At 39.6% G+C, this 27974-nt stretch overlaps 2 protein-coding genes across 2 annotated transcripts in view; one reads left to right on the top strand and one right to left on the bottom strand.

The window, feature by feature from the left end:
- Nucleotides 1-10352, top strand: part of NUDT5 (nudix hydrolase 5) — a 12412-nt gene extending 2060 nt beyond the window's left edge. The window contains exons 2-9 of the mRNA XM_084293185.1: nt 1674-1782; nt 5100-5167; nt 6317-6369; nt 7047-7154; nt 7683-7778; nt 8190-8291; nt 9413-9466; nt 10025-10352. Coding sequence (XP_084149311.1) covers nt 1720-1782; nt 5100-5167; nt 6317-6369; nt 7047-7154; nt 7683-7778; nt 8190-8291; nt 9413-9466; nt 10025-10134 — 654 coding nt within the window. The 5' untranslated portion in view covers nt 1674-1719 and the 3' untranslated portion in view covers nt 10135-10352. The remainder of the gene's footprint in view (nt 1-1673; nt 1783-5099; nt 5168-6316; nt 6370-7046; nt 7155-7682; nt 7779-8189; nt 8292-9412; nt 9467-10024) is intronic.
- A 1128-nt stretch (nt 10353-11480) lies between these two features.
- SEC61A2 (SEC61 translocon subunit alpha 2) lies at nt 11481-26753 on the bottom strand. Its single transcript, XM_084292900.1, has 12 exons — nt 26652-26753; nt 25517-25584; nt 21564-21629; nt 19804-19882; nt 17145-17276; nt 16891-17000; nt 16137-16290; nt 15054-15214; nt 13803-14000; nt 13389-13580; nt 13158-13234; nt 11481-12464 (listed from the first exon to the last, which is right to left on the bottom strand). Exons 1-12 carry the CDS (start codon nt 26656-26658, stop codon nt 12278-12280), a joined length of 1431 nt encoding a protein of 476 aa, XP_084149026.1. The 5' UTR covers nt 26659-26753; the 3' UTR covers nt 11481-12277.
- Between the last annotated feature and the right edge of the window lie 1221 nt (nt 26754-27974).

Raw genomic sequence — 27974 nt, forward strand, 5'->3', positions numbered from 1 at the left:
TTTCAAACCAGTATGCTGGGCTGTGATTCTTTTGCATGAGTTTGGTGGAAAGCTTAATATTGTATGTTAGACTCACAGCAAGATACTGTGACTGTTTGCCAGTCACATCTCTTAAATCCTAAGTGAGGAGGATTTGAGTTGGCTTCAGAACAAATGGGTAACACTAACTGAACTAATTTGGGATAAACGTAACATAAGCAAGTAAGGTCCTAGAACAGTTTTTCATAGTAGTGGTAATGTAGGCAATAAAACTACATAATTTTAAGATGAAGCATCATTGCCTTTAGAAAGGATAATATAATGTAATTTTAGGATTTATATATATATATATATATATGTATATAATGTATTTTTGAAATGACAGAACTGGATTTAGTAAGTGAGAGTTCCTTTGCAAGTTGACAAATTGAAGACAAAGACAAATTGAAACTTTGACAACCACTACAGTGTACTTCATCCAACAAGACTGTCTTAAGATTTAAGAAGGAGCCTGTCCTTTGTACTTCCTGAGGAAATGGATTTATGTACATTAGTTGTAATCCTTCTGATAACCAGACATAGCTTGTAATGTCTAGTTCTCTGAACTACCTCGTGAAATTAAATACAAATCTTATATGTTAGAAAGCTGATAGAGCTCCATGCTCGTGTATGTTTCACAAACGTGCTGTAGATTTTATCACAGAAGGATAAAGTAAGAATGAAAGTGCTAAAATTGGGTGTGACAGAGGTGAGCACTCACAGAAGATAGTGTTTGTTGCTAGAGAATCCTTATTAAACTATAGTTGGAGTCAAGGGAAAGGTTCCTGTTGACTTCATGGAAAGATTACAACCTTAAATGAACTCTTGAGAATAACAGAGATCTCCGAGATACTTTGTTTCTCCTGGCATCTAAACTGAGTTGCCTCTTGGCGCTCTTTTTACTTCAAAATAATTTTCAGGACTTCAGTACGGCAACATAATATCAAAGATGAGCTTCCCTGGAATAACAGTTTCTGTGCAGGAAGTGCCTGCACACCTCAGCAGTGAGACAGGGCTGAGGCAGAGCCTTGCTTTGGGCACATCCCGCTGCCTTTTGCATGGTGTTGACCACGCCGTTCCTAGTAAGGGAGACTGACGTGCTTGGATCACGCTAACTCCACGTGCCATCTCGACTTGCAACACATGGGTGACTTTTTGACCTTGGAGTTTTTTGGGGAAGAATTGAGTCATTTATGTACGTATCTGTGATGTATGTAGGTTCTGGTTCTGATCCTTTCTCAACAATGTGCAACTTTTACTCCTGAAGTCCTTCTGGTGTAAGTTTTTTTTCCACTTTGACAGTGGAGTGCTTAGACTTGTTGTGCCAATGCTGCCCTGACACTTCACTGAGCAGGATGAAACAATTCTGCTAAATGGATTAACTTTGCTTCTGTGTGTGCCTGACCTTTGAACGGGTAAGGAGGGTACCTTCAGCCAGCACAGCTACTCCACAGTTGATAGGACTGTTACCAACTACGTAAGTCTGGGATTTGACCCAGACTTCCTTCGAAAACATCAGGTGGAGCTGAAAATGTGAATTGTACTTGCCATCACATGCTGTTAACTTTCTCTGGCAAGCTTGATTTGTTAATTTAGAATGCAGCAATGAACCTTTTAACTTTACTCTGAAAGCAAATATTGACTTTGTTTCATAGTAGTCTGGACTTTGCACAGGAGGGGAAAAGCCTGACATTCCTGAAAATGGCAACTGAGACATCCGCAGAAGTTCCGAAAACTGCTAGGCAATTCGTCCTTAAAGAAGAGGTATAGCATGTTTCGTTTTGACACGTTTTATTGCTAAATAACAACTAGCTGAGACAGGTCAGAATGTTTGCGGGTGCAGAATAAGAAATATTACAGATGCTGTAGGTTTGTAAAATCTGTTCAGGCAGAGCACTTCTTCCTGATGGTCAAAGAGTTTAAAGAAGGTGACGTGGATGAGGAATATGTACTTCTTTTTGTGAAACAATCTTACAAATTAGCAAGGAGAGGGAGAGAAACCAGTGCTCAGTTTTTTTAAGCTTCTGCTTCTTTTCCTAATTTTATAGCTGTTTGTTGTACTGTCTGTTCAGGCTGTTTTTAATATTAAGAAATAACATGGATTTCTCTCAGAGACTTTAGAAATGGGTAGATTGTGAAAACGTTGTCTGTTCCTTGAAGATGAACCTCTAAGAGTTGCCTTAACGTTTAGGATTTGACCTTCTCTGATGTTTTCTGGAGGGATTTGAATTTAGGTGATCGCTGTTCTAAAGGTGCTAGTAAGGAGGCAGTAAGATTTGTCAAAAACACTGTAGTTGCATTTTATCTTTACAGAATCAGAAAATATCAGGTCTTCAGAATGGAATTCTGAGGCACTTCTGGATGCTTTTTAGGAGCATTTTCACCTTAATTGAAACTACGAGTTTTATTAGACCTTAGAACATGGTGTGCTTTTTTGTTGTTGGTGGTGGTGGTGTTTTGTTTTCCAGGTAATACTTGAATTTTATGTTCTTTTTCTTCGTCATACCTCTTAGGTTTTCTCCTTTGTAATATTGCGCTCTTCAGTGTCAGAAATTTTTAACTAGTTCTTGCATCTTCTGAGCAATTTAGCCTTTTCAGTCATTTTCTGGGCATAAATGAGGAGAATGTGTACCATGTGTCTGCCAGTCACCCTTACCTTGAAAGTGTTTTGGCCTTCAGCACCTGTGTGGCTTGATGTTGGAGAATCTTCTTCCATGAATGTAGCTGCTGATCTTACTTTCTTCTTCCTGCTTCTGGGAACCCCCAGTCAGGCTACTGTGAGCAAAAACATCTGGTATTTGCCCAGCAAAGTAATAGATCAAGTCATAAAAATTGCTCGTTCTAAAACTGAGTATGGTTAGTAGAACACGCCCTGAAAAGTGCCATTGGGCCCCAAGTAAGATGTTCTGCAAGGCAAGAATTATGTTTCTAAGCCAACTTCCAAGAGATTTTAGTTGTGCACCTGACAAGGTGGGTGACAATAAAACTTTATTTTACTTTCAAGGAAACCTGGCAGCTTTCAGTTTTCTCACCCTGTAGGCAATTAGCAGCAAGGCTTTCACCTCACTTCCATTGTAGATATTTATGCTCCTTGGCCTAGAGTACTTTTTAATTACAGTAGAGGCCAAAAGCTGTACTTAAGAATACCGGATGAAAAAGAAGACACTTTGTTTGGCACCGTTTTGTATGCCTAAAATCTGTATTTTGTCCTTCTGTTGTCTTTTTGGAGTTTGTATAGGTCAAATCTCTTACAGAGTAGTGATTTCTTTTTCCTCTAGATTCCTGGCACCTGATGTTTTCCTGTTTTTCATCCATTTTACCATTTCTGCTCAGCAAACAATAACTTGGCAACAGTGGTAGTGATCTGCCAGTTCTGTTGAATGCTGCAACAAACGACAACCGATAGCCTAGCCCTTTGTGTTCTCTGCAGCATTTAAAAAATTCATTAACACAAACATTTGGCTGTGCTTGTTTCTTCAACTGAAGCATGTAGGTTCTTCTCCTTGGACAACCAGTGGGACGTGATGTTCATCTCTTTTAGGTCTTCCTGTATTCTCATTCTGCAGTGACCTAGGACCGAATGCAAAGCTATTTAAAATATATCTGAATGATACCAGGTGGAATTATTTCTTGTAGCAGATATCATAAACTTCCTGCTGGTTTCATGACCACGAATCCATTAGAAAGCCCTTTTGAGAGTACATAGCTCTCCTCTTCAGTTCCTACTACCTGGAAATATGCTTTCCAAAACAAATGCCAAAACTCTCTCCATGTATGTATGGCCGTATTTACAACCACAGAAGTGTTATTGATATGTCAATATCCAAATAATTGTTCTGAAGAACACAGATTAAGGTCTTTGTGAGTTTACTCAGCTCCATTATACTTTACTGGACACCTGTGTCACTTCCAGTTTCCATTCTGCATCCAGCCGAAGCTATTTTGTGCTTCTGTACTCTGGTTTTAGCTGTGTCACATACTACAGTTCATTTCTACATATTTGTTGGTTTAGTTGGTCAATCTCTCAGCTTAAGTTCACAATTCACATGGCTACTCACGTCCTATTTGCTCTTTGTCCTGCACTGGAGGATTGTAACTTGCTTGTTCCATGAATAGCCTCTGGAACTTCATTCTTTGCTACAATTTCATGTTTTGGAATTTTTTCAGAGCCTCTTTTCCCCTTTCTTGTACAGCCCACATTGCACTCAGCAGTATGTCTCATTGGACAATAGAAAGCAATTTGTTCATCTTGCCGATTATTCACGATCTCTGTGGTGAGACCTATGGCCAACTTGTTACAAAATTCTGGAGGCAAGCTTTTTGTCTGCCTATACAATTAGTAAGGCTTAGAATACAAGATATGCTAAAAAAATATAAGCTGAAAGCTTAACAAACATTTTCCCATTTTAAAGGAATTACATAAAAGATAAGAAAACATCACAGGGCAAAAAAAAAATCATTTCACTCAGAACAGACAAGCTCTAATAATGCTGAGCACTCAATCAGTAGCTCTCAGAAATCCTAAAAGGTCAGGTATGCATGCATCTGAAAAGGGCTCTCAGTTACAGAAGACAACAGTGACTCGAGGCCATAATAAAGGCCAAAAAAAGTTTCAAAATAGTTTGGTTTTCAGTCTTACCTTAGCTATTTCATGTATAGCTGTTAGGGCATGCTTTCTGATAAATGGCCTCTCAAAGCTCCAGTATAGCTAAATTCTATGCAGACAAGATCCTCATTTTAAGCAGAAACTTGACCTTTGCAAAGTTCTTCTCAGAAGATGAAGGGGATGGGACTTTTCCCTAAATTAAATCCTAATGAATTCATTGCAGCTTGGTTATGAAAGTCAAGTTAAAGGAATTTACCAGGCTTATTTTCTATTCCAATCCAAGAACATGGCATAAATGTTTTTTTCCCTACCAGCTACAGGAAGTCATTAAGTGTTCCTGTGTATATTCTGATAATGAGATTTTGTTTCAAAAGTATTTCAGATGAAGTTGTATTGTCTCTCCCCCCAAACCCAAATATATTTGAGATTAATCTTATAATTTATTTAACAAAGAATCTTTTTTTTTTTTTTTTAGGTAATTGTAGAAAGAAAATGGTTGAAGCTTGAGGAAACAACTTATACTGATCCCAATGGAAAAACCAGGTAATTGCCTTCCTGGAATCTTTTTGGATTCCTATCATGTTCCCAGTTATATGGACGAGCCACAGGCTAGAGAGAATAGGAGCACTACAAACCTATTACTCAACAAAAGACAATCTATTGTGCAATGTCTTCATAGTTTTGCACTGTTCAGAGAAAAAAATCCTTCTTTAGCTAGCATGTGGGATCAAATTTGGCTCCTAAATCTTTTGGGGTGCATTAGGCCTTGCTTTACCTTGCATTTCCACCTCCTCATAAAGATGCTAGGCAGAAGGAAGTTGTAGCAGTGCAGATAAGCTGTGATGATCAGTGAGTTCGTCCTTTGACTTTTCTGGTTCCTCACTAAGGGCTCCTTTTTCCCTGTTGGAGGTGCAGGACCTTCATACTACTGACAAGTTACCATCCTCTTGTATATTGTAACACCTGTCCAATTCTTTTGTATGTTTTAGTTTTGCCACATTTATCTAGATGTGACACAGCTTTATTCCTCCTCCTCCCCCCGTTCACGTATTAGATTCCATAAATTTTGCTTTCTCCCTGTTCATCAGCAAAGTATCTTTTTAAGAAACAGCAAAGATTGGAGCTTTTGTGAATGGATTATTATTGCTGATGGGTTTTTGGATTTTGTTCATTTCATTGCTTATATCAAGAGGGAAGTTTTGGTCTTCCTTGCCTACAGGCTTCTTTTGCTCAAGAAACTGAGCTGAGAGTTCACAATAACTTAAATTATTAATGGTATGCAAAAGCAAGATAAAAGATAGAATGCAGATAGTCTTTTTTCAAAGCTAACAAAATCTGGCAGGTTTAATGCATAAATTGTTTTATTTTTCTTTTTTCCATGATGACTTTTATATGACTTGTGTGTTCCGTGACAATCATTTATGCCTTTCCCTTGTTTTTAGTGACTCCAAGCAATCAGTAGGTACCTATTTGCTCTCTCCTTTAGGTAGGCAAAACAAAATTATACCTCAGACATCTTATGGAGCCAAAACAAGAGAGGGGGATGCCTAAGGCCAGCTGCTTTCCTACAGAGCCTCACTGAATGATGGCATATTTTGCTTCTAAATGAAAGCAATGGTAGGAGACAACCTAAAAGAAATGGATATTGTTCCTTTTAATGCATCAATTTGTTCTTTTCTCTGTGCTGAACAGAACTTGGGAAACCGTAAAGCGTGCTGGCAGGAAAAAGGGAGTTTCAGCCGATGGTAAGATGATGTAAGACTTTGATTGTTTGTAGCTTTTGTGAAATTTCTGATAAACTCACAGAGCAGACTGCGAGACAGTATGGTTCTGAATGCACAAATAGCTCTGCAGGGCTCCCAGGATACGCCAGACCACTGAGCAAGTGTGCTCTGGCGAGATCCCAGCTCGAGAGCTGAAGAATCAGGAACTGACTGGTGGCAGTGTTTTCCCAAGATAATTATATTCCCTTTGTAACAATGGGACAATTTCAGTGAGGTATGCCGTGATGCAGAGCAGCTCACAGGCTGATGAACTGGGTTTGCTGTTAGGAACTAGGGATTCGACACTCTTCAGGCAAAAGAGGGACACAATTCAGCCACGAAAGGAGCGTAGGTTCCATACTTTGGCATCCCAACTGTCTGCAGGTGTGAGCACCCACCAAGCTACGGGTGGGCTGACGCTCAGTCTTGCTTGGAACATGTCTCTATCATTTGTTGGGGTATTTTGGAGATTGCATTTGGGGCTTTTACCTCTCATCATGCATGGTATAAGGTAGTTCAGGATTGCAGAGCAGGCATCCAAATGTTTGTTGTTTTAATGCACAGTGTTAGTCTGTAGGTTCTTTTTTGGATCCAGCACTAACTACTCACTTTGTTATGCTCAGATATTTTGTGCTTCTGTTTTCTGTTGCTGCCTGTAGGTGTAGCGGTGATAGCTGTACTACAGAGAACTCTCCACTACGATTGCATTGTCCTGGTGAAACAGTTCAGGCCTCCAATTAACAGCTACTGCTTAGAATTTCCTGCAGGTAAGTGGTTGAAACATTAAGACAGGTCACATAAAGCTGATAGTCAAGCATGTCTAGATGTCCTTGGGGTTTCAGTTGTAATGAAATTGCTCTGAGAAATCCACGGTGGTCTCTGTAGCTCAGTGTGCTACTAAAATAAGAATATTTGGTAACGAAGAATACAAAATGAGCATCGTTTATTTTAGCAGATGAGAGACATTTCGAAAAAGGAGTCTGGTGGGACAATATTGCATTTCCCTCCACTCTTTAACAGCCACAACATTTGGCTTCTTTCCCTCCTGAGAATATTAACGCCATCTTTTGGGAAGGTGGCGTGAGGCTGGAGAGAATCAGCTGGAGATACGGGCAGCAGCAGAGATAAATCCAGGAACTGGAACCCTCCCTAATGCCTTAGTTTCTTCCTCTGTAAAATGGGGTGATGAGGATGTTTCACCTCATTAGTAAAGCCGCATTAGATCTCAGAATGGATGTTGTGGGTACACGCGTGCTAATTTTGAAGTTGTTCTTGTATAATTATTTATCTTGCAGGCCTCATTGAGGAAAACGAGACTGCAGAAAGTGCTGCATTGCGGGAGTTGGAGGAAGAAACGGGGTACAAGGGGGAAGTCGTTGAATGTACTCCAGGTCAGTGCTTTTTTCTTTTTCTTTCCCACCCAAAGCTAATTCTTTCTGATAAATACAACATACTTTAAACCAAAGGGAAATACCTATCCAGAAAAATCTACACAGATTAGCAGAGTACATGGCTGTACCATTGAGACTTTGGTCCTTGGTGAGTCAGTTGCTGGACTCCTGTTAAACATACAGGACTAAAGTAAGGCTGACATCTATACGGGAAAACTTTGCTATTAAATAAGTGACTTCACACAAAATCTGTGACTTAGTGATGCAACTTATGTGTGGTTTCAAGTAAATGTTGGTATAATTAAAACTTGACTCTTGATTGGGTATAACTGCATGCTGGGGAAGTTTTTGTATAATGGCAAGGTGCCTGACCTCTGCTTTTGAAAAATGAACCTGTTTGCTTGTCTGCAGCTCTCTGCTTGGACCCAGGTTTGTCAAACAGCACAACGCACATTGTGAGCGTCACCATTAATGGAGATGAGGCTGAGAATACAAGACCTAAGCAGAAACTTGGTGAGTTTTCTACCATTTATATAGGAATTCTTACACGATAACAAAACTTCATAGGAACTACACCTACCACTGTGTTCTTCTCTTCCCTCCCTGCTGGTTTAGACTGTAAATAAATCTTTCAAATCCCATGCTGTAGTCTAGAGGAGCAGAACCATGTTTGTTTGCTAAACTCATAGCTGTTAGGTGTCAGGTACTGGCATACCCAAAATGAGAAATTCAGGTGGTAAACTTCAGTGAGTGCCATAAGCACTTGTGAACTTCAATTTTCCTTAGCTGTGGCTTGATCTGGAAGTAAGTATGGTGTCATTCACAGTCAGGTATCATAACTGCTTTTTTAGTTGTGAACTTTAATATATTTCAAAACCCTTAACTTGCTTTTTTGTTTTGTTTCTTACAGATGATGGAGGTATGTTACATAATGTGCTCCCAGTGACATTTAAGGTCAAGTGTGATCTTTCTGTGTTTTACTTAGAAAGTGTCAGTTTATGTTTTTTGTTTGGACTTGGTTAATCTGCTGACCCTAATCAAACATACATGAGACTGACTCTGCCTAGACATGAAAATTCCGGTGGGCTGTTATCACATCAGTTGCATTCAAGCATTGCACTGGTATCTCAAGAAATACAAATTAGTGAATCCACAACAGCTATAATTAATTCAAGTACCCCCCAAATGCAACTAATTTAGACACGCTGGGCAGGTGTAAGCCAATACAAATTAACCACTAGCAAACCTTTATTCTTTAGGTAGCGTGCCGTTTTGCTCTTCAAATGCATCTAAAATCCCTTTCTGTACCAGTTAGGTCAGACAGGAGTCCACTTCAACAATATGATATTTTTCCCTTCTCAGAAGGGGGTAAGTCTCCTTTTGAGAGGTTCTCACCCTCCATAGCTACCACCTTTTTCCCACCTTTGTTTAGCCAAATCTGTTTTTAATGACCCCAGTCACTGCCTTCCCTTATATAATGAGCCTTTTTATGATACTCAAAGGTTCACAACTGCTAGGTGGTGATGAGCATTAAGCCAGTTTGTTTCCTCCTGTACGCCTTAGGAAATAGAACACTGAGACAGACTTCCTCTACTGTCCATTGATTTAGAGGTGTTTAACATTTTCTCTCCTAGAATACGTGGAAGTTATTTCACTTCCGAAGAATGACTTACTGCAAAGAATTGATGGTAAGAGCTTTCTGACACATTAAAAGCACTAATATGAGCTTCAAGAAACCCGTAGTATCTCTTCTCATAACTCTCCCTGACATTTCTCATCCCACAGTTCTGTATCTTAAAAAAAACCTGCAGGAGACGTGGCCATATGACAGAATTACTGAGAGTCTTAGGCATTAGCCTGAAGAATTTAATTCTAGAATGCTGTAGTTAGAATCCCAGAATGGTTTGGGTCAGAAAGGACCTCAAAGCCCCCCCAGTGCCACCCCCTGCCATGGGCAGGGACACCTCCCAGCAGCCCAGGCTGCCCAAAGCCCCATCCAGCCTGGCCTTGGGCACTGCCAGGGATGGGGCAGCCACAGCTCCTCTGGGCAGCCTGGGCCAGGGCCTCACCGCCCTCTGAGTGAAGAATTTCCTCCTTGTAGCTAACCTAAACCTCTCTTCTTTTAGTTTAAAGCCATCTCCCTTGTCCTATCATCTGCCTAAGCACATCTTCATTTTAGTAATTAACTTGGAGATTTATGGAGATGGAAAGTCTTAACGGCATCTCATTTTTTTCCCCTCTCCCAGAGCTAGTAGCAGAAGAGCACATTGCAGTGGATGCCAGGGTTTATACTTATGCACTGGCCCTGAAGCGTGCAACAGAGAAACCGCTCCAAGTTCCTTTCATGAAGTTCTAAAATTCCACAACAACAAATGTAGTTGAAAATTGTCCAGTCTAGATGGCTTAGAACATACCTGTTCTTGTAATAAAGGCCCTTTACTTTATGTCCAGAATCGAAAAAAAAATGTTTGTTGGAATAATCCTGATATTTTTATCTGGAATTATGTAACTGACAAGAAGTATTTTTCCTAACTGCTTAATCGATCAAACCTTTAGAGAATAATCATAATAAAAACGCTGTTTAATTTTCAAAATGTCTTGCTTCATTTCATGTTCAACTCTATATCTCAGGGGAAGGAAGATGCTTAACTATAGTTGGTGTGGTGGCAACACCCATTCGAACCCCCGTCCACATGCACAGGCAGCACCATTTAAATAACCATAGGTGATTTTCTGCACTAGGAGCAGCAGCAGCTGCACAAGGACACACCGTGCACACTCCAATGACAGCGTTTGAAAGACAGTTTCAGGCACTTTTATGATTTAGACCTGAAGCTCAGATTCCTACTTCCAGCCCTAATCAAACTACGTGGAAAGAGAAAATTGGTTAATTTGATCCAGGCACTGTTTAATTAAGAAAATACAGACTCTGATGACAGTAACAAAATATCAGCTGGTGCAAACTAAAACAGTGTTTGGCCCCAATAAGTAGCGCTGCTTAATGTTTGGCTTCCAGACACACCCTGAGATCTGCTAGGCTGTGCTTTCTCCAATTCCCTCATGCATCTGCATAAGGAGGTGACAGTTTATTTCAAGCTAATCACTTCTAGGTAAATCTGCCAAAAAACACCTCTTCAGTGCACAGTCACCTGCTTCTAATTATCTAAACAACCACCACAACTTAAAGATTAGGGCCTAAAAGTCATCATAAGCCTATGATGATATCAGTCTTGCCTCTGAAACACATTTGGATGAGCATGCAGAAATAAGGAAGACTTTCCTAACTTAGAAATGAAGTAGAAACCTTCCTTAAGGTTCTACCTTCCAAAACAACTCCACAAAGTTACGTACAAGTGTGAAAGACAAAAGAAATCAAAATGGAAAATCAAAGGGGGAAAAAAAAAGTGATTAAGATTTTTTTTTCAGCATCCTTTATTATATTCTAGAGAAGAAAAAGGGTAAACAGGAAAAAAAAAAAAAGGAGGCCTTACAGACCTACCTCCCTAACAAAGCCTGTTGGAAATTACTAAGAACTGCACATGAATTATGTATCTTGCACAGAAAAGAGACAGGAGAGAGCTTAATTAAATAAGTTTATTGTCTAACGTTTACACTTGTTACATTGCCGCTGCAAAGGGCGACAACATAAATAAATTTTCAGCAGGAACTCCACGTTCCCCCCCCCCCTTTCCCTTCTATGAACACTGCTTTAGGAACCAGGCCTTGCTCTTTAGACTCACGAAAGCAAAGTGGACATGAAGTTTCAGTGGCACAGTTTTCACAAGTACATGTTTCAAACAAAACTCTACCGGGCTGACTTGCCAGCGTGACAGCAGCTACCCCGCTGTCTCACGGGAAACCCAGGGCAAGAAACAGCAGTGCCCTGGTCCTTGTGATGCAGCAAATCCACCACCAAACCAGTGCACAGGTGAGATGAGTATCAGTCTCTGGTAAAAACATTTGCTCGCCCACCCTTAGAGCTAAAGGAAAGGTGCCTGGGTGGAGACACCGCAAAGGAATAAGGAGTGCTGAGGTCAGTGATGGGGAAATGCAAGTTAAAAAAGTATAAAAATTAATGTAAAATACAGGCTACAAACCAATTTCATTAAGAATACTGACACGTGGCAATCTGAATGGAGATCTTTTTTTTTCCTATTAAGGACTGGGAAATAAATTTAACATTTTAATACTGTGCAAAAATGTTTACCAACATCGAGCTGATACATTTTGCCATCTCACTGTAGTGTTTCAACAGCAAGGTAGATGAATTGGTTTCCAGCATTACAGGCAACACTAGATATACTTAAACGAGATAATGTAAACTTTATTCTTAAGGCAGCTGGTACTGATGCTGCACACAGGCGTGGCTCGATGCCCGTTACGGTAACGGGACAGGGAGCACTTTAAAACAAGTAAAAAGAAAAGAGCATTATTGGACTAAGTGACGCATGTTGTCAAAATACTTTCCCTTTCACACAAACCATGAAATGTTTGGACATCTAGAAAAATAACGCGCCTACTCCTCCAACTTCAGCTTGTTCTTTTACAAATATTTCAAAGTACTGATAAATAATGGTGACTGCAAGCAGAATGCCAGTGCCCGACCCAATGGCTCCTAGGAAGTCAGCTAAAACCGAAAGGGCGCCGATGCACAACCCACCAAACGCAGCTGCTGTCGGGATGTATCTGGAACAAAGGAAAGGATTTATCATGACATGTTTTCCTACAGGGGTTCTAGCAAAACATCTCCTACTAAAAAAAAAAAACAACAAGAATATTTAGGGACAAGTTTAGCATTGCAATTGCAACTCTGCCATTACATCTTACGATCTTCTAAATCATATTTGCACAGCGTAGGAACTAAAATAAATATTCATTGACAGGAAAGCTGCATAAGTAATTGACCACTGGCAAAGCTTTTTAGTTAACAGGGTAACTTTTTCTCATTATATGAATACTTTGTAACCTCCACAGGACTGAAACCAAGGACTTAAACATGCAGGGAGGAACCCGCCTTGCAATCCACACCTGCACGCTTCGCTTACTGCATCAAGTACCACTTCTGTAGCATCATCTTAGTTCAGAAATGGTAAATTAAACACCTGGGAAAATCAAGGTTTCTCCCTTTTAAAAAACATAGAAGAGATTCAACCCAAATTCCCTCCTTACTCTGCTTACACAAAAGACGCTACGGGTTAATCTCTCACCTACTGCTGTATACATCTTTTGCATTACTGTGACAGCTGACTGGGAAGGATCTTGACATTTGTACTGGAAACAATCCCAGATTTTTCCAAGCATATCTGCTCTAGCTGACGCTTCCCCAGCACTTGTGCCCACCCAGCAGAGCAGCACAGCTGGAGGTCAGCACTTCCTCACCTGTTAAGCTCGTGAACCATTGAAGTGTCCCTGTGGCCTCTCATCACCATTTGCTGCTCTTTGAGTTGCTTGGCAACCTGCGGAAACATGGTTTTATGAACCTGCTGCAGCATTTCACAGTCATCTGGTGTTTAGTCAGAGCAATAACCGATCAGTTAGGAGCTGGTCGGTTCTAAATTAGAGGCAGTGTTTGAAAATACAATCATTAGGCACGTTTAGCAGAACACCTACGTCTTTTGCCGATGAACCAGACACCTCAATCCAAGTCTTGGAGAAGAACGCACAGGATCCCAACATAAAAATTATATAAACTATGACATGGACGGGATCCTCAAATATTGCACCCATGGATTCTGGAGGGGACAAGTAGTAGCACAGGCCACCAACAGGGTAAGAACGAGCAGGGCCACCGCCACTGACATCCTGTGAGAGGGGAAGAAAAGAAGCAATTAGTTCTCCCAGACCTCACCTTCCTATCCTGTGTTTACAGAGGAATTCCTCTTCTAAGTTTAAAACAGCTTTTCCCTACAAATGTTAGGAAATAAGCATTCCAGTTTTCTGCTGGTTAAATATCCAAATCTCACCATGAAGTAATATAGATATATATTTATATATAATAATTATTTTAAGTGATAAAATACTTACTGCCCACTGTCCTAATAAGTTCACCAAGAAGTTGCCACTAAAACGAACAGACAACATCTGGGAAATAACATAGAGGTTCGAAACTAAGGCAGACTGCAGAATGATGGGAATGTTGGAGGTATAAAAGAGCTTGATAGGGTAGCTGCTGTACTGTCCACGATACCGTGCAGACTTGATAGGTAAATCAACACGAAAGCCCTGAAAGAAAGAATACAAATGCATCAAGTTTATTTCTAAGATAAAAATTATTCCTAGTGTGCCTAAAAGCTATCCCTGAAGATATCTGCTAGATAAACAAGGAGTGCAAACTCGAGGACAGTAAAGCCCAAAGGCTTTCAGCTGCAGCCTGCATTACAGATTTTAGGGATTTGTAAGTGTTACTGCTTGGTCGCGTTACATTCTTTTTATATAAACATTCTCTCTCCAATGCTAAGTAACATTCCTCTAAAACACACTTACTTTATAAAATATGGTTTGATAAAACCCTTTAATGGCTTTTAACTTAATTGGTGAGTACCAGGAGACTTACATTTGCAAGCCCAGACCTCTCTTTTCTGGGGTGGGCTCCTATCTCAGTAGGCCCCAAAAAGCCACATTAACTTGAAAACCACAGAATTCAAGGGTTTTTTTGCCAGCACTCACTCTCAACAGCTTGAAAAACATCACGTTTTGGACACACCACAAAACCAAACCAAACCAAAAAAACCCTAGGGGTCTACTTTAGTATCCATTTTAGCAAATACTCATGTTTAAAAATAAACAGCTAAGTATTTCAAGAAAATCTTGGGGAAGTGGGAGTGCAGGGGAGAACACGACGCAATAAGCTATCTATTAATTACACAGTCATTTCCTGAACAAATCTGTATCATGCACGCCCCAAAGAAGCAAGGTTCTCTAGCTGTGGCCAAAAGCATTACTTTTTACCTCAAGTATGAATATCATGCGCATTTCTTGTATGATACAAGCACTGCACAAGTACTCTAATAGGCTGTATGGCATCCAACAGAATGTGAAATCACATCACTGCCTGCGTACAGGTATAAAATTTAACAGCTGCACTGTCACAGAGGCACGGTACAGTACTGAAGTATCGCTATTCAAATAAAAAGAATTCCTTACTCAAAGCTAAGATAACTCAGTTATTGTCGTTTTGCTTTTTTTTTTTTCCCCCCAGCAACTGCACTCTCTGGAGTCCAAGCACTTCAACCTATGCAGTTTCACAGAGCGACTATGAGAAATTTCTTATTTTACCTGAAAATATATGACAACAGCAAACACAAATACTGTAGCAATCAAATTCATGAGATTGGGCAGATTCTGTCTGTAAAAAGCCTCCCGCAAAGCACGGACTTTGTCAGTTCGCGTAGCCAGAAGGTGAAATAAAGCAATCACAGCACCCTCAAACTCCGTTCCTACAAAAAGCAAAAAAACAAAAGAAGTTTTGAACTGTACATTTAAAACAGATTTTTAAAAATCTTCACAGCTTTCCTCAGGGAATTTTAAAAGTGATATGTCTAAAATCAGATTCAATAGGACATAAATCCTGTTACAAGAAATGTATCACAATACAGTGTTCTAATTCACAGAAGAGAGAATAAGCAAGATTATTCTTGGTTTAAAAAAAAAAAAAAAAGTATCACACAAAAGAATCTTTTTTTTCTTCTTTTTTCTTTCTTTCCTGGGGGTAGGATGAGGATTGGAAAGAAGAAATAATAAAAGAGGAGAAAAAAATAGCTTTAGAAAAGCAGTAATAAACCACGGCAGAGAGAAATACTGGAAGTCTGGTGAAAATGAGAGCTAACTAAAATCCTGGCTCAGAATTTCAGATAATTAACTAGATTTCATTAATCTAATTAACTTCCTGATGCAAACACAGGATGTATCCTGACTTGGTATTTCCAGAGTCTCTGGACAACCAGATATTGGCTGAGGAACAAACAGATGGCAGTCTCTGAAGACTCAAACAAGCTTTAAGTAATTTGGAGGCAATAACTGTAACAGTAACCTATAGCCACAAACAACAGTTGGATCAAAAACATCTCCCCTGAACATAAAGAATTTAATCTCTTGTCTATTTCTACAGACTAAATTACGCTAAAACAAGGTTATTGCAATTTGGAAATCTAAAATCTTCAGTCAAGGGGCTACAGCTCCCATCTTAACTAGTGGGATTCTAATCAGGAAAATAAAACTTGCAGGTAATTAATCTTCTTGCAAGTCAGATAACATTCTTATCTTCAATGTTTGACTATTTTAGAAGCTACAGCTGATAAAGTATATATATAGTATAATGTGTTTCAGCGGATATATAGCTAGTTGTAATAGCACCCATACCTCTGCCAGTGTTGATGGTAGTGGGACTAAAAGCCTTCCAGACAATGGTTTCACAAATATTGGTAGCAATAAATAGGGAAATACCGGACCCCAACCCGTAGCCTTTCTGTAGCAACTCGTCTAACAGCAGCACAATCAAGCCAGCAACAAACAGCTGTGGGAAAAGAAACAAAACTGAGCAGAAACAAGAATAAATCAAGTTAGGAATTACATATTAATTACTTGCTTCTGTTATTTTCATCATGCTGGAAAGTGATCTTTAAGGGTTTTTTTAACCTAAATACCATTCATGCAGTATTTCTGCCCTCTCACGTACACACCTGCACATCTCACCTGGCAATAATCTCTGTGACTTTTCAACATTGACGCAAGCAAACGGACTACTCAGAAATTTTTTCTTCAATAAAGTATTTAAGTCTGAGAATCTACTGATTTGCTCTAAAGGATAGTGAAAGTTGAATCTTTACTCCTCTGTGGTACTGCACAGCAGCTGCTGCTTTCAAAGTCTAGTAATTTCTATGTTTGGAATCAAGCAGCCACTCCTTATCCGAAACATTTATGATATTAATTATCCTGACTTTCTCCCCCTTGATGGAAGATATAGGAATTTCTCATATACAGACAGCAGATATGAAGGATGATGCTTCCTGGTATTAAAAATAAATAAAAGGCAGACAGACATTGAAAGATTTTTTCTTCCAGCCATACTGCATCTAACCAGTTTAAGTTACACACCAAATAGCTCATTACAAACCTGAATTATAATAAGAAGACAAATCCCAGCACCCATTTCAGCAGGATCTCCATACATCCCAGTCATAACATAGACGATGGCTTGCCCGATGGTAATAATCATCCCAAATACTAGAACAGGAAAGAAAGCAAATCCTTTAAAAAAAATAATCTCCTGTATTGACCTACTGAAGAAATCTCACATCTAGTATCAGTTCAGCAGACTGCTTTCCAAATAAAATGATGTTCATTAATTTTAATCGGAGCAGCACTCACATTTCTGAGCCCCATTGAACAAGGCTCTGTCCTTTGGCGTATCACCAACTTCGATGATTTTTGCTCCAGCTAACAGCTGCATGATCAAACCAGATGTCACAATCGGGGAGATACCCAACTCCATCAGCGTACCTGACCAGGAAGAAAAAACAATTATATTACAATTTAAACACCTCTCCTAAAGGATTATTCATTTATATATATTAGGCCTGTTGAAAGACGTCTGACCTATAGGGAATGTTTCATAATCCTTCAAATGTATATTCCAGTACAGACATAACCAAAACAAAGACCGTCATCTTTCCACAGAAGAAGGGTGCTGTGTTAAAAATCTGCAAGTTTGAAGGCAGCATGACAAACCTATGCAGCTTTTCACCTTAAATATCTTTATGAAACCATGTGAATGCTACAGGTCCAGACTGAAGCTTAGCAGGTTACAGAACTAGCTTTCTGATATGTCATATCAAGGAACCTTTCACCAGAAACCATCTTCTCCTTGGTTGTTTATTCAGTCACTGCTTCAAATGTCACTTTTTGCAGAAGTTTAATTGGGAAGACAACAAGAAAGATGATGCAGATCTGTACAGCCCGACAACAGCACTCTCAGATCTACTAACTCTAGTTAAGAGCACAGAAGTTTAGGACTAAACCAGTTCTTAAAAGAACAAACACATCATTACGATGTTCCATGCTGCCACCTCACCTACTGGTGCAAGGAATCAACATTCAACTCCAGACAACTCAAACAGGAAAATACAACTTTGTAAAACACTAATTCTGCAACATACAGGTTTACGTTCCAGAAAACCTGCCTGTTTTCCCCCCAGCGACTTCGTTTGGTGTAATAAAAACTGAGGCATCGTAACATTGCTTACACCCTCAGTGCCGCACACACAATAACTGACCTACCACCATGTACTTGAATTCAGATATATTCTCAGCAAGGTCTTGTTTAACTACTGATATCTGCTGGAATTATATTACTTTGTGCTATGGGAGCAGAACTGAAGATACTCAAAGCAATTAAACTCAGGAAAATAACCCACCTTTTGCCTGTAAAATGTACTCTCTTGCCTATTCAAGAAACATCTTCCATATCACCTTTTTAGAACAAGAGTATTACAAAGAAACCATTTTTGAAATTTAATTTATCCTTCAGTTCATACCAGAAAATCTTCGCCAGTATGAAAATGCTGAAAGTTTATTAAAAAAAAAAAAATAGTAAAGCTGAAAACCTGGATGAAAATTAAGAAACAAACTACCAAGTGCTGAATCTTCCCACATTTCTCAAACTAGAACGTTAAATCTAAGGAGAAAAAAAGTTTGGATAAGGACAAACTTTACGAGTTTAATATTGAATTAAGCCAGACAAAATTACTTCTGAACTATATTTTACACGAACAGTGAAAGCATATAAATAAAGCATGTTTTTTCTGACATTGTCATAATATCCACCGGAGAGATTAAAAGGAGAATCAATCAGCTCACAATTTTTCATAATTCTGTATATTTAAGTGCAATTCTGCTCTTGCTTGTAGCACGGTAGCGTTCCATCATAAAACTACCAGAAAATTATTAATGAAAAAAAGTGTTTAGCTACTAGAGACTTGCAAAGTCTCAATAAGAATCAGTGACAGGGGATGCATGGTCTGTAAGGTCAGGAGGAAGGTCAAAGGAAGTAGGAACAGTATATTCATAGCTGATCAGACTAGAAGCTCATCCATTCTCACATCCCACCTCTGAAAAGGGCCCTTTCTCTAGGGGATGTATCAAGCTCTATTTCTCTTTTCCCATGCATATATTAGGAATTTGCTCTGGCAACTTCTGCTACTAATTGTTGTAGCATGTTGCTTAAAAATACCACGGGTTGCCCCTTCTCTTTTACACTAAGAGAAAAAAGTGCCTCTCCACACCTTATCACCTTTTTTATTAGAGATCAAGATCTTAATAACGATTTGGGAAAATTAGGATGTCAAAACCTTTAGCCTTTTACCTCGCATCCTCCAAAGACATCTAGTCAGTTGACTTAAGTGAAAATTAACTTTCCCACTCCTGTTTTTGTTGCCTTCACAGTCTCTCTAGTCCTTTCTCAGCCAGTTATCATTCTGTTTGGGTAGCGACCTCATTTGTAGTCACACTTGCCAGGTCCTACATTTTAGATTTCTCACATTAGTTTAAATCTTTTATGTATTTGTTTGGGCTTAGTTTGTCTATTCTACAATAAATTACTTTGGGTTTACTAAACTATAAGCTTAATCATCTCTGCCCTTAGCTTTCCAGCCTATCAAATCACCCATAATGATTTATAATCACCCAAGGCGTTACGAGGCAAAACTGATTTGCACGCATAAGGTCTTTTCTTTCTTACCTGCAGGGGGAAAGACTTGGTGTTCCATACTTTTATCAGGAAAAGGCTTTGAAACAGAATCATCCCAAAAGTTGGGAGTCAAAATGAATCTCATTTACACAGCAGAGGGGACCCCATTCCTAAGATGTATGTCTCAGGTATCAGTCAGTTATTCTGTGTGAAGAACCTTACAAAGTGTTTCCACTCAACATCTGGGTTCTACGAAATTTAACATCCACCCATTTTCTTCCCCAGTCTGTTTATACCGACAAAAAAAAAAAAAAAAACAGAGAAAAGAAATAATCTACTAACCCCTGTTTGACGCAAGAATGACTCGCATCCAATAGAAAGGATCTGCAGAATCTGATGACATGATTCCAAACAACGGTATCTGTCAGAGCACACAGCAGCATTAAACACATATACAAAGAAAGCTTCCATTAACCCAAGAATCTGAACTTGTAATGACTCAACTCTTACACTCTTTAATATATTTCTTTTTTTTTTTTTCTTCAATTAAACCAGAATGTACAATAACAGAGATCCTGAGACCATCTATTTTAATCCTCTAACTGGGGTATGACTCAGAGGACTATGCTATGGAACCTAAGACCCCTTCTGCAGGAAAAAAAAAACAGAACTCCCTAGAAAAAAAATGTCAGTGCACATAAGCTAGATTAGTAAAGGTGAAGATGCAAATGGCTGTCTTAGGCAGTTATGGAGTACTACAGCCCAGGTGGAGCAGGGAAAGGGGAAAAAAATAATAATAAGATAAATAGGTTAGATACCATGAATGATTAACAAAATGGAGGGGGAAAAAAACTACGTGATATTCCATTTCTTCTTTCAGCAAAACAATGGAACACACTGTAGTCAAACTTCTTTGAGAATACAGAAGAAAGGAAGGTCGTTGCTGGTTTTTGTTATTATTTTTTAAACAGCCCTAAACAAAATTTATTTTCAGTACAAATTAAAGATCAAGCGTAAATTACAACATAAATATCCTCCTCCATCAAGTTTAAATATTCAAATTCTACAGCTGGGAATATGTTTTTAAAATACCCTATATGAAACTGTCAAAGTTAGCCAAGTTTATAGAAAAAAATCTTAATTACGTATCTATTTAGCAGCTAGGAAGCACAGATAAACTACATATTCTTCTATCTCCAGTATCCTTCCTGCCTAGTCCACCCAAAAAGTAGATAGGTATGAGAGCTGGGGTTTAGCCTTTCAACAGCCCTTCAGTGTTGTAAACATCCAAGTTATAAACTACTGCTACAGAGCCTGACCGGGATAGGCAAGTTCAAGATAATAAATAAATAAAGTATAACCTAAAAATTCTAGGCCTGAAGATATCTGGTTCATTCTAAATGATCTAAGAGGCCTAAAAGTTCTAAAAAATAAAATAAATCAAGTAATGCATGGATTTTCTGCAATATGTATTCTTTAACAAACAAAGCTATCTGTTCATAACCCTAGTGCAGGTTTCTAAGAACTCCTGCATTTATAAATATTAAGAATCATGTAAATGTTTACAAAGACCCTGGGGGAGGGAGGTTAGCTAACATCTTCAACAATATATTCAAAAACTCAAGTTCTAAATGTCAACTGAAACACCTCAGAAAAACATTTCCCTGCAATCTTTACAACTCATTAGTTTGTTTTTACCTGATTCCTTTTGAACAGTCACTCCTGTTTCATTTTCAAACTTGTTACTGCTAAAATTTAAATTTAGCTATGAACAAACAGTAAAGGATTCATAAACTTGCTGCTTAGGTTACTCAATGAATAATTATCTCTGCTGTTTACCCTGTAGCCAGTATCAGTATTGCATAGGACATTTCACTTTTAAAAAGTATTTCAGATTAAATAGAAAGCATTAGCTTCATAGAAATGAATAATAAAGACTATTTCTGAAATAGTCTTATTCATTTAAATGAACTTTAAATACTTAACCACAAAAAGACAGAACTGAAACTGACAGGTCAACCTGAACAGAGAACGGCTCACATTTTTAGCATTCTACACACAGAATATCTCCTTTCTGAAACGCAGAAAATATCAACACCTACCTGGCAGCATACTAAGAAAATGAAGAGTGTGATAGCTGTCCATAACACCTTCTCTCTGAACTGGATCTGCAGAACAGATTGGGGACAGAGATTATTGTACTTGTTGTAGTCAGAATTTTCACTCCACCACCACATCAGTGCTGATCATCATTCAGAGTTAGATGTGAAGACGTTGAGCCAGATGGCGTCATTTCTCATCAGAAATTATTTTTAATATGATTTCAGAGTTTTTAGAGACAGTCACGGGCTTCTGTGTAGTCAAAGAAAGCTTATATGGGATCTGGCAGACAGTGTGCCTGGTATTTGGTGAGCCGAACATGTTTTATATATAGTATCCTAATACAGGGGGTATTTACAGAAAAGCAGCAGCATGGCTAAAAACACGAACATACCAGAACAAACATGAAAGATTAATTAAAAAAAAAAAAAAAAAAAAAAAAAAAAAAAACTTATCCACAGTGATTTTATCTCTAGGCTTCAACAGATTGGAGGCACAGTTTTGTAAAGCTGAGAGTTAAGTGATTAAAAACCAGAAGAACCATTAGTTTTGGACAGGAATTCAAACCATTCAGAAGGCAGCTCGTCAGAAGGTGTCACAGGAAGCTTAAATTAACCATTGCGATCACAGACACAGAGTACAACGCGACTTTAAAGGATCTTTTTCCCCTCTGAACTGTTTCTATCCATGCAGATTAGGTATAATTTTAAAAGATTGTCAGATTAATGATCATTGGTCACTAACATATTGAGGAGATTCTCATGGCCACAACTTTGAGGCAGAACACTGTAACTACTGCCAGGAGCAAGAAGAGAAGAATCACAAGGTTTCCATTTGAACCAGAGTTTTTCTCAAAGCCTGAGAGAGAAAGAAAGCATTTGCAGAGACCAGGAGAGAGCTGAGATGCAGCGTTATGTTCAAATCCCCACCTCTCCTCCACGGACTGCAAACCCTGGGAGAAGTGTGTTCTCTGCAGACAAGAGCACAGCAGCTACTAAAACGAGACATGAACTAACATACGAGACAGACACAGCAGAAGTAAGAGATTTCTGCCTCCAACCACTGAATCTGCCTGTAGAGAAGTAACAAGAGAAAGGATTAGTGCCTAGTTTTATAGGCCCTGCGCACCCACAAACAAGAAGCTACAGACTGAGGCAGCCGTGCAGCTTCTCAAACAAAAACTCAGAAATAATCCGTATCTTTGTAAGTGAAGACATGCACTTACTTTGAAGCAAAATAATTCCAGTAATTTAATGTATTTACTGATCCAGACTCATTGCTAAAAGAGGCCAGATGCTAAAAATACACACAGTACAAAGTTAAAAAAAGAAAAATAGTGACAGCAGCAAATAAATCCAGTGTCTTGTGTTAGATTTTATGCAGCGCTGACCCACTTTACTAAGTGCTGTTTGAATTTTATACTTTAGCTTTTAAGTACAGACTTTTAAAACAAGAAAAACGAGCAGCACTATCTCTGCAGCCCAAACTTAGCTTCTGGGGTATCAGTCTCTTAAGCTGTGTAACTGCCCGGGCTCTCACTTTAACTATGGTGAACATGAGCATTAGAGAAATTCTGCAAGATTCAAATCACAGTTCATTCACAAGGAACAGCCTCTGTGATTCAAAAAGAAAAAAAAAAAAAAAAAAAGAGAGAGAAAAGAAAAAGAACGCATCTGAATCTGCATGCCAAGAACAGCAAAATACCAACTGGTACCAAAATATTCCAGCCACAAATGATAACAAGCACAAAAAGAGTACATTTCATCATCTGATCAGATTCAACTGGACATTTTATTCCTTCGACATTTTTCTCACTTACAACCTGTGAAAATAAAGGGACTTGAGCATCATCATCTTGGTGTTCTGAACACTGTGTTCTACATCTTTGAAAAAAATCTGTGCATATCAGGGTAATACGAACAAATGCTACTAACTACAAAAAGCAGCACTTGCTTCTGGTAACCAGCTTGGCCTAACAACAAAAGCAACACTCCCCAGTGACAGCAACAGCCCACTTCCCGCCTCAAAAATAATGGAAAAATAGTTCAACGGGAGCACATCTGAATCAAAACTTCATCTTCACTGGACAATCAATACAAGCTAAGAGAAGAGGGCGTATTTTTTTTTTTTTTTGAATCTTCATTTCTTGTCCTGGCCTTAACCAATCCACTAAAACCATTGCTAATTATGTTTGCCCGTAAGAGGTCGCAAGCAAAAAATAAATAAAAAAGAATTAAGAGTTATACAGAGTGACCTAGGCCACTTAACAGACTAGACACGAGCAAGGAACATAATGTAAAATGCTCAAATGACTCTTCAGTCTAGGAACGACGTTCCCAAGTATATTTTTCACTTCAAATCTGTACAAAGCTGGCAACTGAGAGTCATTGCCTAGACAGTAACCTAGATAGTGAAAGAGACAAAGTGACCCAAGCAGCAAGGACAGGAATTTCAGCACCTCCCTGGGCATCCTTCATCAGCTGATGGAGGACATGGACAAATAAAGTCTCTCTTCCTCTCTGGCACAGAGAAGGGTAGGAGAAAGCAGCCAAGAGAAAAATCACAACTGTTGCTGAGCTTTACAGAAACTGCAGTATCTGTAGATTTATCTTAGCTTCCTCTTCTCATCTACTTCGTTAGAAAAAATGGGACACACAGATATAACCAACCCATCAAAGATACGTCCTAAACCTGCACAAGACTGCACAAAGGTTCACTGCTGCAGAAACAAAGCACTCATACATTCTACGCAAAGCAGTTGCATCCTGATCTGAGCACAAGGTCTGGATCTGGAAACTCCTGCTCTAAAGATGCCTTTATCTGATTGATATCACTTGTTTGGAGGCCTGTCCTGAGAGGGAAAGATGTTGGGAATCAGCAAGGAATGACAGACAGGGTGAAGAGATGGAGTAAATCCCAATCTTCCTAAAAATCAGTCCCAAAGGGGGATAATTGGCAGTTTTTATCACATCATTTCCATCCAATCCAGCATATTCAGCTATGGTGAAGGGAACCAACATCTCTTCATCCAGTCCTAAGCCTCAGGAATCTCTCATCAGTGTAAGAGGATTCTCCGTGATGGTATCATACTTGCAGCTATGTATTTTCTTTTAAAAATGAAAATCAACATTTAACTTACCTAACATTCACTGGCATGAACATCCCATCAATTTGCTGCTCTAATTAGAACCTTTGTCACCTAGGCAATACCTGAGTGTTTGAGTATGAGAAGTAAAAAAAAACATTTTTTTTTTGACAGGGCCATTCTTTCTGATCCTTCTGATCTGCAGAAATTAATTTTGATCTAGAAAATAGGCAGAGAAGTGGGTTTTAGGGCTATGGGAATAGGTAGATGAGCTGTAATGGAACTCAGTTTATTAGTTTCAAAACAAAGAGAAGTGTCACATCCAGTAGGTGAACAGGGAGCAATTATGTGAACTTTATCACAGATCACTTTCCCACCTCATCAAAGGGAAATGGCTATTGGAGTAGGAAACATTTTGTTTTGTAGAAAAGGAAGTACTAAATACAAGGTTCCTGAATTCCAGCACAGGCCTTTTAAAAGTAATACCTTAGCCAACTCAAAGCCTAGAAGTGTCACCAGGACTTAAAGCCAATACCAACAGTGTTATCCACAGGAAAAAAAGCTTCAAAACTCTGGCTTGGTATATTAACGTAGATCCCATCATAGGGAGCTGAAAGTAATAAAGTTAGTCTAGAGATAAGACATGAAACAAAATGAGTTAATACAATTACCAAGTGGAACGACTTATCAGAAGGCAGTTAAGATTTTATCATTCTGTTAATCTTTCACCTTAACATGGATTTCCTCTCCTCCAAAGAACCTGTCCTACTTTAGGGCCCACTGTCTGTGTTAGTATTGTAGTGTGGACTCGAATGGCACAACAGTCTTATCTATGAACCAATACAAATAAAAACATGATGTGGCACTCACCTTTCTTTCCGGCTTCTGGATTTCAGGTAAAACTGCACAGAAGGGCTTAATAACTTCCAGGAATTTAACTGGTACAGAAAAACACACCGAAAAAAGAACAAGAGGGAAAGAAAAAAAAAAAAGAGTGAGAACAATTTATAAGGCAATTATTTCATCAACACGCACTCTAATTCAATGTCTGAAAAATAATTCCCTTTTCTTGAAGCTGTTGAAAAATGGGTAAATATGTGGAAGAGAGTCCTTTTTTAACACAGATTTGGCCCATCCTCTACTCCTCTAATCATCTGAGGGGAGAAGTAACACTGGATATAGCACAAGAAGCGAACTAAATTATATTCTATTTCAAAATAAATGGAATATATTCCATATATATATATAAATGGAATACGTGTATTGGTCTGTGCCTGTTAAACACAGCAGCAAAGGATGCTAAAGAGTCCCTACCCAGAGACCAGTACCTTGTGGTTTACATGTGCATGTAGGTGAGAGAAAAGAAAAAAATCACTCAAATATTTTTAGAAATTGTAACTTAAATCACTGCAACACCTATTCTGACCAGAACTTTGTGGGATTTTCCTTTAACTTTTGGTCCATCTCTGCTCACAACTTCTCCTTTAAAAACACAGAAAAGCTCAACAGTTTGAGCTCTCCTTCTGGAAAAAGAAAATAAATAAAAAAATAAAAAATAAATCCAGAATGTACAAAGGTGGGCAATTTCCCTGCCAAAACCTGCAGGGTATCGCCAGCCCCCCCCCCATACACACGCATTTTGGATCTCCACCAAAACCCACCAGCGGGCTCCCCTTCCACCAAACCGCACTCGTTACACTGCGGAGCGAGGTTAGGCAGCTTTTTGGGTCGAAATCCCGTGATTTACGCTCACGTTCCCGGCTGGGCCACGCTTCTCCTTCACCCCCCTCACCGCTCATCCCACAGCCTGGCTTCACGCCCCACGGCGCGCCGGGGGGGGGGGGCATAAAAACCCACCCTAAAAAAATCTCCGACCACCCTCGCCCTGTCGGTAGGTGCTACCGACGCCCCCCTTCGTCCTGCCCTGACCCCCCCGGGCCATGTTCTCCCCTCAGGGGGGACAGCGAGGAGGATCCCCACGGCCGCCCCCAGCCCCGCTACTCACTGCCCATGGCGGCGGCGGGGCCGGCGCTGCCTCAGCCGCTGTCACCGCCGCTCGCCCTCCCTCAGCCGCCGCCGTGACGTGAGGCCGGGCGCAGGGCTCCTCCCTGCTGGCATGGCGGCAGCCGCTCCTCCTCCTTCTCCTCCTTCTCCTCCTTTTTCTCCTCCTCCTCTCTCAGGAGCCAGGGGAAGGGGAGCGAAGCCTCTTCAGGTCGCGCTGGCGGCCGGGCTGAGGCGGCGGCGCCTCACGGCTGCCCCTCGCCGCCCGCCCCTTGAGGCGAGGAAGCTCCGGCGCTCGTTAATTATTGCTAATTATCCTAAGTTTTGGGATTGCTTTCCTCAGTGGCATGTTTACTGGGTCAAAGCAGTGCCCAACTGGTAAACGCAGCGGTTTGTTTTCTGAAGTGAGAGGCTGCTGCTTGCAGCTCAGACTGGCTGCATCTCTCTGCCGGGTTATTAAAAAGAAATAAAGATTAGCGGTGTGTGTTCCTTTCTGTGTCTTACTGGTGTCCCCAGTCAACCACATCCCAGTTTGATAAAATCATGGGTATGTCCCAGTTTAATAATATTATGGGTACATTGGTAAACTGACCCTGAAATATGAGAATATCTGGAGTGGGAATGGGTATCACAGAAACCAGTATCAAATCCTTCTAAGGAGCTTTCTGTTGCAGCAGGTGATGGTCTATAAAATGATGTTTATTAGAATTTACTGCAGGATTTATGTGTGATTTAAAGCATAAGTATTCATCATTAATTGGCCTTGTGTCTTACTTGTAGATGTCTGGGTTAATAGCTGAGCTCCAGGTAGCTTCTTGCAGTTAACCTGTGTTCAGATTTTTAGCCATGCTGACGCAGTCCTTAAATTACAGGTCCTCACTCACAGCAAACCTCCATACCTGTAAGTTGCTGGTCCCTGTTTTGATGATTGATAAAAGATCCAGGAGGTTTCCCCAATCTGTACTAACACAGATACACCACTGCAAGTATGCTGAAGAAATATCACGGCATCATCAACAACGGGTTCCCAGTGGCTGAGGTTTAAAAAAAATGCAAATTTGTTTTCTTTGCTTGTTCCAAATGAATACTTCTGGGGTGTTCAAAATTGTAAGCCTTCAAATTTCAGACTACATTTATTTCAAATCTAAAATAACATCACTTACTAAAATATTTATTGTATTTATTTTCCTGATGTTTCTTCTTCTGTAACTGAGTTACTGCTGTCTTTAATGAAATGCTCGACCTAACATCTCTTTCCTTTGATGTCTTTTCTTCCCGTCTTGCAATTCCACCTGACAATCCTGAGCATGTGTCCTTGACTTGCACA

Source organism: Netta rufina, assembly GCF_964035555.1.
Source record: "Netta rufina genome assembly, chromosome: 1".
NCBI lineage: Eukaryota > Metazoa > Chordata > Aves > Anseriformes > Anatidae > Netta > Netta rufina.

Excerpts from the sequence above, each read along its gene's own strand:
- SEC61A2 (XM_084292900.1), bottom strand. Across the intron at positions 21,630-25,516 it reads TCCAGAAGCCGGAAAGAAAG|ATCCAGTTCAGAGAGAAGGT; the intron begins GTGAGTGCCACA and ends TCTGTTCTGCAG. Across the intron at positions 19,883-21,563 it reads TTTTCTTAGTATGCTGCCAG|ATACCGTTGTTTGGAATCAT; the intron begins GTAGGTGTTGAT and ends GTGCTCTGACAG.